Source organism: Porites lutea, chromosome 2 (genome assembly GCF_958299795.1).
Source record: "Porites lutea chromosome 2, jaPorLute2.1, whole genome shotgun sequence".
NCBI lineage: Eukaryota > Metazoa > Cnidaria > Anthozoa > Scleractinia > Poritidae > Porites > Porites lutea.
This window is the reverse complement of record NC_133202.1, coordinates 45,330,202-45,341,808: the sequence shown is the minus strand read 5'-3', so window position 1 is coordinate 45,341,808 and position 11,607 is coordinate 45,330,202. Positions and strand designations below refer to the sequence as shown.

General features: G+C 41.7%; 1 protein-coding gene across 1 annotated transcript in view; it reads right to left on the bottom strand.

The window, feature by feature from the left end:
* LOC140928780 (inactive phospholipase C-like protein 1) overlaps positions 1 to 11,607 on the bottom strand; it is a 33,223-nt gene that overhangs the window by 6,887 nt on the left and 14,729 nt on the right. The window contains exons 11-24 of the mRNA XM_073378564.1: positions 10,889 to 11,009; positions 9,849 to 9,934; positions 9,185 to 9,267; positions 8,467 to 8,616; positions 6,769 to 6,880; positions 5,553 to 5,732; positions 4,594 to 4,701; positions 4,324 to 4,394; positions 3,819 to 3,872; positions 1,992 to 2,076; positions 1,435 to 1,581; positions 1,135 to 1,235; positions 759 to 806; positions 138 to 188 (exon numbers count right to left, since the gene is read on the bottom strand). Coding sequence (XP_073234665.1) covers positions 138 to 188; positions 759 to 806; positions 1,135 to 1,235; positions 1,435 to 1,581; positions 1,992 to 2,076; positions 3,819 to 3,872; positions 4,324 to 4,394; positions 4,594 to 4,701; positions 5,553 to 5,732; positions 6,769 to 6,880; positions 8,467 to 8,616; positions 9,185 to 9,267; positions 9,849 to 9,934; positions 10,889 to 11,009 — 1,397 coding nt within the window. The remainder of the gene's footprint in view (positions 1 to 137; positions 189 to 758; positions 807 to 1,134; positions 1,236 to 1,434; positions 1,582 to 1,991; positions 2,077 to 3,818; positions 3,873 to 4,323; positions 4,395 to 4,593; positions 4,702 to 5,552; positions 5,733 to 6,768; positions 6,881 to 8,466; positions 8,617 to 9,184; positions 9,268 to 9,848; positions 9,935 to 10,888; positions 11,010 to 11,607) is intronic.

Here is an 11,607-nt window from a genome sequence, read left to right as displayed (position 1 = left end):
CAATGGAGCAGCGTGCTTTGAGTTAGTACCCAGGCCTGCTTGGTAGATTTTGGAGAGTGCGGGCCTTGCTCTGTTACGGAATAAATTCACCGTTAAATGTTGTGGCTGTTGAAGGAGAAAAAGGTAACTATACTCACCTTAAACGTATCATCAACCGCTTTGACTCCAACCGTCTTCATACTTGTGTACTAAAACATACGACAATGTACAGGTCACTAAACAATACATGATCAGAGATCCTTGAAACTAATATCGGAAAGGCAAACCTCACCACCAACCACTCGCATTAAAGGGCTGGCCGCTAAGCAGAGCAGTGCATATACTAGTTGTAATGCTAAACGTGGAGAAACGCTAAAGTATACTGCTTCTAAGAGGAAGGAAGAACCGTATTTATTTGAACTGTGCCGTCCCCAGAGCGTTTTGTGTCATGTCCGCTGGGCATTGGAAAACTATGTACCAGTGATACGCGCGCCAACATACTAGGGCCATTTTGAGCGCAGGTCAGGTCGGGAAAACATTACACGAGCGGAAAAATACGCAACCAGTATTGAGCGTACACAGGGTGCAACAAACTAAACAAATCATATGAGTAAGTAGACGAGAAATAGCAGGACTAAGAGTACTGTTCGCGAGAAAACAACAACAACAACAACCAGTGCTTAGCTGAGGATTCTCGCTCTGAGCGGGGTTGCTCTGAGGGATTACGACAAAGAAGCAAGTTAGCTATTATTGTTATCATTAACAGAAAGCTAAGTTACCTCACGCGCCTTTTTCGATTTCCTTAAAGATGCTTTCCTTGGTTTTTGCTGCAAACAATAACACAACATAAAGAGTAAATTAAGACCACACCGAACAGAAAAACAATATCAATGAAAAATCAAATTCCCTGACACCAAGGTGAAAAAAAAAAGATGTATGGCAATCAATATTAAATAGAATATGTGTGGAAAGAATAACTCAGAAAAAATTTCTGAGTTTTTTCTGATTTCCAGATGGGAATTGAATCCACGCCATTTCAGACACTAGTGGATGCTCTAACCACGGAGCTACTCAGTACTGTGAACTCTAGTGATGAGCAGGTCATTCGTGGCAATCAGTAAGGAGAATTACTAAACCAAGCTTAGAGAGACTTACAGCTACAGCGTCGTTTAGATTGGTGACAGTCAAGTGCAGGAATAAGGTTGCGGAATCCAGGGCCTCTCCTTGTGATGATAAGAGTTTCACATGACGATAACCTGAGATGCAGAGTAAGCATTAATAAAAAATGAATACATTACTAAACAAACCAGCTTTAGCCTGCGAAAACATCCGTTTCTCCTCGCTCTTCGCCGCTGGGGACAAACGTCCCCAGCGGCTTGACTTGAAACAAATTAAAGGGTTCAGTTTTTTCAGGTAATTAGTACAATCCAAGGAGTGTCCACTCGTAATTCTCACCTGGTTGGATGCAGCTGAGCGGAATGGTGTATTGTCCGATAAAGCCATCACCAATGAAGTCATCATCTTGCACCACAAACCGCACCAAGGCTAATTCAGGAAGATTGATATGAAACTCAAATGTTTCGTCGAATACAGGGTTAAAACCTGTCGGAAAGAGAACTGGATCAATCAAAATGTTTCTCGAAGCATAATCGTGGATATACCTTACGAAAGGGGAGACTGAATTTAACCTTATTTCAATTCAAAGTGACGGAAAAGAAAAAAAAAAGATTCACCCGATCTTAGCAAGCTAGATTAAAAAGTGCTAAACACATATGAAACCAATCTTGGGGCAATGTTTCATATGTAAAGCACGAAGGTCAGCCGAGTGGTATTAGCCTCGATAAACAATTAGCAGAAGTTATTGAACGGCTACAACTTCTCTATTACTGGACTGTTCATGTATGGGATTCACCCGAGTTTTTGTCATGTCAGTTCTTGAACCCGCATTTGAAAATTCCCGCGAAGCAGTAAATGAAAATATACAAGCAAAGCTAAATTTTCGTTGTTCTTACCATTGTGAGGAACAGTTCTCGTCCGCTCTCGTGAAAGATCAGCTGGGATACCAAATATCTCGATTGTAACAAACGGATCAATCACCTGCACAAAAAAAGGGCATTTAGAGTCATTACTTTAATCGACAACAAAACTGCCAAGACATGTTTTCAAATGGAGTCCTTTGGAGAACAAAACAATTCTCACCCCTCCCCCTCCCCTCCATTCAACGTTGGGGTGTTTGTTGTTTTCCACAGGTAGTTCGAACTGCGCCACAAAATTACATGGAGGGGGCGAGGAAGAGAAAATATTTATTTTTTCTTTTTTTAAGTTGGCAAAACGTTAGAGAGGCCCTAAAGGCAAAGTGTCTCAACCAATTTTGTTGCCGATTGTAGCTTACAAGGCAGGTAAGCACTCGTTTCCATATCTCAAACCGCCATCTCCCTTTTCACTTACATTTACATGAAATTTCTAAGTTTCTTGACTCAGAGACTTAGTTTCTGCTCAACAAATGTCGTCAAAGGGCAAGTCTCTTCAATTTTAAAGGAAAAAAAAATTTTCGAGTCTAGAGCAGGAATCGATCCCGGGGTGCTAAATTAGTAGTCACATGCCTTAACCACTAGACCACCGCCGATTCGCTGCAGGGAATGGGAGTAATTTAACTACTGTAGCGAAAGCCCTAACCCTAAATAAAAGCTAACCGTTAACCCTGACCAGTATTTTCTGTGCTTAACCCTAATCAGTATGGTCAGTGCTTAACCCTAATCAGTATTTTCAGTGCTTAACCCTAATCAGTATTGTTAGTGCTTAACCCTAATCACTATGTCACGTTTGGGTCAAATTAACCGCGTTAAGCATATTTTTAATAAACACGCGCTAATTATTATTATAAATGCCTTAGTTTTTAGTAAATTATTCTATTGCTCTTCTGTTTGGAGCAATACTACTCAAACTAATCTGGACAAGCTCCAAGCAGTACAGAATTTCGCTTGTCGTATTTTGAGCGGCGCTAAAAAATTCGATCACATAACTCCTTTGCTAAAAGACTTGCGCTGGCTACCAATCAGGCAACAACTTTATTTTCGTTTTGCTGTTCTGGTTTTTAAGTGCATGACGAGTTGTGCTCCGGAGTATTTGACATCAAAGCTCGTTGGAAGATCCGCCGTCTCGACAAGGAATACGAGAAATTCTCAACTTTTGAACATACCACTCTTCCGCACTGCCAGCGGCCAAAGGACCTTTCAATATAGAGCAACCTCTCTCTGGAATGAGTTGCAGCCTGCGCTCAAACTTAGCCCATCCGTGACGGAATTCAAGTGTTTACTCAGGCAAAAGCTTCTTAATGACTGCTTTATTTAATTAATTTAATTAATTTTATTGACCTTTGTCTTCTTTTATCATTGTTATATTCTTATTGTCATGTACTTGGTTTATAATTTTGTAATGTAAAATTGACTCTGAAAAGCCCCGTGGGGACGAGCCAATAAAGTATGTATGTATGTATGTATAGTCAGGGCTCACTCAAATATGTATGCATATGTGCAGTTACTTTGTGTAGGCATCACAAGGTATCCAAGGGCGGTTTGAGATATGGAAACTAGCGTTCACCTACAAGGCAGGTGTCGTGAAAGTGAAATCAGGCGCATGAGAACGCGAGGTGTAGGCGGAGGTGGACGAAGGATTATCTCTTCGATCCTTCTTTCCTTCCTCGCGAGCCCCTCGCGCTCCCCTCGCACGCACCCGGTCTTTCCGCCTGAGAGTATTTTGAGCGCCATCTAACACGTAGGCAAGGTCAACAATGTCAAGACACAAAATAAACATGACCAATAAAAAAGCACGAAACTTACGTCACCCTTTGCTGTCGACCCTTTTGGTTTGGGAAACTGCTGACCACTTATCACCTATCATTGAAAGAAAACGGTGGAATTGAGAACAGTTGACTGACTTGATAATACAGGAAAGAATATAAAACACAAGATGGACACCCCATGTAATTAGCTCCCAGCAAAACTTAGTGGTCCTACTTTAGTATTTACAATGAAGAGAACTATAAATTAGAGTTGCCCTAACATAACTACATTGCATGGCAAAAAAGCACTGAACCGTGAGAATTTTGAATTTTTCCCATCACACCCCCAAACCCCGTTCCCAGTTCCTATCATTTAGTATTTAAAGCGATAAAGGTCTACTTTGAAAAGTAATGTGCGGCGCGGAGGATATTGGGAAGGACAAACGCGTAGTAACGTTGCTCCGCGTTTCTCGTCCAGCCTGCTCTTGATGCAACGTGCTCTGTCCCAGGAGAGACTGCGAAAGAGAATGTCACATATCCCAAAAGAAAAATTATTTACTCGCCTTCACTTGGAGAATTTGCGGTGAAACGCCTGGGATGACATCCTTTGTATTGGGGTTAAAGTATGCCACTTCTGAAGAAGAACCACAAAAATAGAGTTATCATTTACACCTCAAATGTCAATAAGGCATCTGCTAAGACAATCAAACCTCAAAAGCAAAACTTGCACGACAACCACGTGCGGAGTGGACCATGATTTTGTGTCCGATTCAGCAAATAATACTAACAAGAAAGTTATCTTCTCTTGGGATCAAGTTGAGTTGTTTCCTTACCTTCTCTCATGACCGAGGGTTTTAAAACATATCCACAGCCACCGTTCTCAAGAAATTTACCATCATTTAAGTTCATCATAAGACCGGGCGTCTGGTAATTTAGTGCCACTGGAGATGAAAAAAGAAAAAAGCCGGGAAATAAAGAATTACACAACACAACATGGAGGTTAAGTAATCACAAAGGCAAAGGCAGCGAGAACAGAACGATAGGTTACGATACAAAAAATGCTCTGCACTTACGCTTTAAATTTTGGTCATTATCTGCCTTTTCAATAAACGAAAACGTCAAATGATCAACTTTTTGTGGAGAACAAAGACACGAAACTCAGTTTTATGAACCTGAAAAGTGTCTTACCTCGCAACGTACGGCACACTAAACAAACTGGAACAATTTCAAAGTAGTTTAAAGGTAGTAGTTTCTCTTTGGCATTGCTTCGAGTTGAACGACCGGAAACATTCTATCCTTAAGTTTGATCAATGAACGACAATCATTTGAAGTGAAGTAAAAGGCGAAGGTTGTGCTAGAGACTGGGTCAGTAGGGCCATTTATACGAGGAAAAATAAGACGCGTCTTACATAAGACGCGTCTTAAATAAGACGCGAACTGTACCATTTATACGAGCATGTCTTATCTAATAAGACGCGTCTTAGCTAAGCCGCGTCTTATTTTAGACGAAATGTGCCGTTTATACGGAAAGTTCGTGTCTTATTTAAGACGCGTCCTATGTAAGACGCGTCTTATTTTTCCTCGTATAAATGGCCCTAATGTTGTCTCGAACTGCAGCATGGGACTGTTTTGGGGAACGAATTTTGACCAATTGTCCGGCATTACCATGTAATAATCGATGAAAGAATTTATGGCGTTCCCCGGAAAAGTCCCAGAACTGCAATCCGATACAACGCTCAACTACAAATATATGCCTAGCGTGCAACATCAATAGGCCAATAATATAACTCACCCATTTGACAGCCGCAGTTCCACATGTCTTGTGGATTAAAGTTACTCGAGCCCACTCGCTTTCCAGCCGGATACACTCGACTCAAAAACGACTTGTTATAATTGACGAATTCTTCGGGAAGCATTTGCGTTAACCTTCTGGCAACATTTTCACTAAATGAACACATTTCCCAACATCTTTCTACGAAGAGAAAGAGATAAAAGAAGAAAATAACAGTCATAAGGCACGAAAATAAGTTTAGTTTTCAATACTGAAATGTTTCGTTAAATAGGAGTTAACATACAAGAACAGTTGCGACTGGTATGCGTTGATATACAGAGAATATCACATGACCGAGCAAAGATACTCTTCGAGTATTGAAAAATAGTTCACGAGAGAGGGCAGCAATCCATGTAATGCGTGCGCGGCCATGTGATGTTGATGAAATACCGAACCATTTCACTTTGACACTTTTATTTTGGCTGCGAAAAGCGCCATTTACCATGCAGCCATAGCGATGGTCATATTAACACGTTTAAAAATAACATGCTATTTTCAAGTGTGCAGATATCACGTTTTCGCGCGAAAGCTCACTTGGTATTTCATTGGTGGCTATATAATAAGGGCCTGTTGACATGAAGATAGAGGACCTCAGGTAAGCGAGGTAACCCGCTTAGAAAAAGTAACCCGTCTATCCAGATAATACTGTATATCATTTTAATTTGATCACGCCGGTTTACTTGGTAGGTGGGGCGACCGCCGGGGCGGGTTAACCGGTCTGGCCGACCGAGTAACCCTCTCAGCCGGGGTCAAATTTTGCCATGTAAACTTTTCAAGGTGAGGTAACCCGCCTAGCCGGGGTCGGATTCGTATTACATCAAATTCGCAGCAAATACCTTTGGCGGAGGACTTGCATTATTAAAAATAACAGCCACACTACTTAAAGGTCACAGCAAGTTTGCCCGCTATGTTTTGTGTTAAGGTGCTCAGCGACCATTCACAAATCTTGAGAAAGTGCACCCCGGTATGCCGGGGTTGTAAGGGTGCATGTAACCCCACCAACGGGTTACCACGGGTTACCTTACCAACCTGAGGTCCCCTACCTCCATGTAAAAAGGCCCTATGATTCTTTATTTCACACAAAAAATTGCGCAATGTTTTTATCCAGACAAACGATCTTCCTTTGCGCTCCAGAAGCATCTTAGTAATAACACTAAGACTCTTTCAGACCACTTACGATTTTCCAATGAATATTGGAAGTCTTGAAAAGCAACAGATTTGCAGTAGGTGACCAGGTCGGATAATTCTCGAGCTAACTTAATCGTCTTTTTCGGTTTCTTGCTTGGATCCTGGAAAAGATCAGTGTTGAAAATCTCAGATCAAACTTAAGTCTATCTCACTCTCTACTCAAACACCTGAAGCAAAGTACAACAAGAGAAAATGTTAAGAAGCGGCATGCTTCAATAGTAACTTCGCGCGTTTCTCGATAGTTTTGAAACTCTTGTGCCGCAAATATGTTTGACTGTGTTATTGCCTGCCGTATCTGACAGAGGTTCGGGTTTTGTGGGTATTCATCCTTGGAGACCCAGGGGCAGATAGCGGGGGCGGGAGAAAGTCTAAACGGGCGGGAAAATATGGCACGAAGAAAAGAAAAGAACGGCGAGAAGAGCCCCTGGGGACAATGTCCTACCAGACCAGTTCCAAACGGTCGCCGCCGTTCTGCCTTCTGATAAGGCAGAAAAACACACAAGTTTTCTGGCACCAATTAGAAGCCAGAACGACGACGACAGTTTGGAACTGGCCTGGTAAGACATTGTCCCCAGGGGCTCTTCTCGCCGTTCTTTTCTTTTCTTCGTGCCATATTTTTCCGCCCGTTTAGACTTTCCCTCGCCCCCACTATCTGCCCCTGGGTCTTCGAGGATGGTGGGTATTAAGTTCAAGCAAAACAATATCGTTGTTCGCTACATCGTTTGTTCTGGCTTGAGAGCCAACCATATAAAGGAACTGTCATTCATAATGCTGAATCGTTGGGTTGTCGAAAGCCTGCCTTAAGGATGGTTTTTCACTAGCGACGGAGTCGAAGTCGGAGTCGGAGTCGGAGTCGTAATCACAATCGTAGAACTTTACGATCTAGTGAAAACAGCATTCTGATTCTTCTGATTCCGCTTACAACTCCGTCATTTACGATCATTAATTTATGATGGGTCGTCGGTGGCGCAAGTAGGAGCCGAAGAACTAAACCAATCGCAACGCGTGGAAACGTGCGTTGTGATTGATTTATCCTTCCGCTTCTGCTTCCGACTCCGACAATCTGGTTTTCACTAGACCATAAGCGGGACGTAAGCGACGGAGTCGTAAGCAGAGTCGGAAGAAAATAAAAACACCCTGATTCTTTTGACTCCGATTCCGTCTCGCTTATGACTCCGCTTACGACGAAGATTTTTGATTTTCACTAGGTCATTAGCCTGCGTAGCATGGCGGTTTTGGTTGGGCGCGCTAAGTAATAAAGGCGGGCGAATTTCGCGGCTACGCCGCTCCTGCGCCCGGCTCGACAAAACCGCCATGCTACGCAGGCTACTAGGTCATAAGCGCTCTTACGACTCTGCTTACGACTCCGACTCCGACTCCGTCGCTAGTGACAACCAGCCTTTATCTCGACTAGGCGAGCGAACACTGGGTAGTTTCTGCGTGTGGACACCATTTTGTTCGAGAGCAAGGGAACATAGGGGAGACGAGGAAGTGCCATTAATTTGAGCGATCAAAAAGGTGAACATAAGAAAAAAGAAAGCAGTACTGGGGGAGGCGTCTACTTCCTTCCCTGCCTCACGTGACTGACTCGTGCACAATATTATCCGAGCTAGTTCTGATGCTCAAGAGCATCAAGAAAACGCCTGTACTGTAAGCTAAGAAATGGATGAGCGTCCGTAAGATTCACCTTTACTATCTGTCTTTTTAAGCTTCCTTGTTTACTATTCTGTCTTTCAAGTTTGCAGTCGCCATTCATCACGACTGTTTCGTCTTGTTCCTCTTCATCTTCGCTTACTTCACCAGCGTCTGTTTGCACATCAGGAGGAAGCTTCTTGTTCTGAAATCAGCAAATAAAAGCTCCTTAATAGGCGCGATTTTCGCAGTTTCCCGTGTCCGATGTTTGATCCTCCCCCGGCGGGGAGATGATTGCGGGCCCATTTTTTCGATCAGCGGCTAGTAATTGAGCGTTGATTTGAGAGTTTGCGACGGACTTTCGCGTAACTTTTTGTCTGCAACTTTGCCCTATCGCACCCAAAGTCTTAAGCTGATATTACAGTTACCAGCGGTTTTGTCACAGAAACGGGTTTACAGGGTCAAGCATTGCATATTCTTATTAACCTCATTTGTATGCCTTTTTTAAACAACAGGATATCTGCCCGTCGGTTCAACTGCAATAACAAGTATTGCGAAAACATGTGGCGTTGTTCTAACTTTTGAGTCCGTGGACCATTCAGTTGAATCCTCGATCTTTAGCAATTCTTTTAAATGGAACTGTTGACTGTTTTTTGCCGCTACTTTCCAAAATAAATTTTGAAATTTTTTAAAAAATTTTAACTTGAAAAGCCACTTCTGGTAAATGAGAGGTACCTAACATGCTGTTGCCAAGGTTGGTCCCATTTACTTACCTTCACAAGAATTTTTTCCTTCAGTGCCTCCGGCGACGGCAGTTGCAACTCATTTTCACCTGGTTGAATGGTATAAAGTTTATCTATAGAGAAATGTGATCCAGGGGTTAATCAGCGAAAATGTACATTATACAGTACTTTAACACCCATTTTAATTTACATTTATGCCGATACCCTAACAGTAACTTGGGGAGCACTCATAGAAGGTCTCCCGACGGATGGCGAAGAGGGAAGGAGGAAGGGAAAATTTTTTCCACAGGTTTTTTTCCGTGATGGTGAAAGCAAGAGGGAGCGAACGCGGGAATGTACGCTCCTTTACACGAAAACTCCCTCATGGCGATAAAAATGATTGGCTCTTGAAAGAGAGGGTAGGTTGACACGTGTCGGGTGACCAACTATGCAGCGAGACAACAAAGGCATATAGTATCCACATAAATAACATTATGCCTTGACATTAATGTTTGGTTTTAAATGATTCTTGCCTTTGAACTATTATTATATAACAACTGCGATTGGTTGGTTTTTTCTCAAGTGTTACTAACAATGAGTAATGCAATTCCATTCGAATATCAGAGTAGGCCTAAAAAGGAGTTGTAAAACATCTCAAATCAGTTTGTTTTTTGTACATCTCGCAGTTTTGATTGACCAACAGAACCGAACTTACCTCGTAAAATTTCCTTAAGATATTTTGCCATAATCTGCTGTTGTTTAACACTACAGTGATTTTCTATGGATAATATAAGTGGATAACTGAAAAGAAAAAACATGAGAAAATATAAAACACATAGCAAGACCTCTTAAGCCCGCAGAATCAAAGCACCTCCCCTCTACTTTGTAGAAATCAAATGAACTTCTCTATGGCAGGCAGCAAAGGAACAACCCTTGCGGATTATGATTTATAAACGTTACAGTTTAAAATGAATGTAGGTTAAAATGGTTTCAACGTAGTTTAATTGTCAATTTCTTTAGTTTCCTAACCTTAATTATTCAGAATCAAAAGTGTTAGGAGACAAGAGAAACTGAAAATCAAACTATGTTGAAACATGATGAAAAGAAGCATTGGTGGCAGCATGGGCGGCACAGTTGGTTAGTGCGCGTCCTTCGGTGCGCGAGGTCCCGAATTTGATCCCCGATGACATCACATCCTCTTTTCACCTTCTCTCCTTTCTATGTAGCTTTGAATAGCTTCAACTAGGGACCTTACGAAACTATGACGGCGACGGTAAGGAGAACATCAAAAAAAGCAATAGGTTTAATGAGCAAAGCAACACCTCGATCTGCACATGCATCACGCTTTTTTGTACACTGACTTCTTTGCTGTCCCCGCACAACTACGACGAGAAATGACCAAATTTTAAGTTTACTTGAGAACGAGAACGGCAAGGCGATAAACTCTACAATCCTTGTCTGAACTCGGGCGCGGTCCCCTCTTTTCAGCTCCAAACAAAATTCCCTTCCTTTAAGTAACAGGGAAAATTGGGATAATTGCGAGAAAGTTTAAAAGGATGCGAAGTCTATTTTTTAGCGACGTTTCCATGGACGTCGCCGTTGTCTGATCGTAAGGGATCTGTTACCCTTAAAACGGAGCATCGATGGAGAGCACCGTCGACCTCAAGTTTATCAGTTATTACTGTCATGAGTTATCAACGCAAAATATGGTTGCTTTACCTTTTACCTTTAAAAAGACACCAGGTTCGTACTTACGGTGATTTTGTGAATGCATGTTCATGTATAGCTTCTAAAACATCACGAAAGAGAATTTTCGATGTGAGAGTACGCCCATGATAAATAACAGGTTCATCTCCACTTCCATCCCAACAATCCACTGAAAAATGAAATTAGAAATTGCATCACAGACGTTTTCAATAAAGTTAGGTAAATTATTTTGTTATTGCTTCGGTTTTGCATTGCAACGTTTTGTCACTGGTTTAACTAATATCACGTGTCACTTTCTGGAGCAATCAGAAGGAAAACAAAAAACAATTATAACTTGCACGCTTTTGCTCTGATTGGTTTGTTTTAGAGTGGTCGCTTTTTGTAATTGGTCAGGGTAACCTATGTCAGTTTTGGCTTTACAACACTTAAATCGCAACAAAGAATCGGTCTACTTATCTTAGGGAGCCAAGGTAAGGTTGTTAAAAAAACGACAAAGGGTGAACTTTAATCTTGCAAAAAGTTGTGCGAAAAGGTAAAAAATCCCCATAAATTTATTACAATAATAAAAAGACGAATTTAGTAGTTAAAATATTAAGACAAGTAATCTCTGTGATGCTTTTTATGAACATGACGAACTTATGGTTACATTTAGGACCAAAGACATCAGCGGAAAAATAGTAACTACCTTTTGAATATGGGATATTGTCATAATTCAAAACGCGCTTAACCAAAATCACTGGAGTAAGTTTGTGAAGAGAGGGGAAACC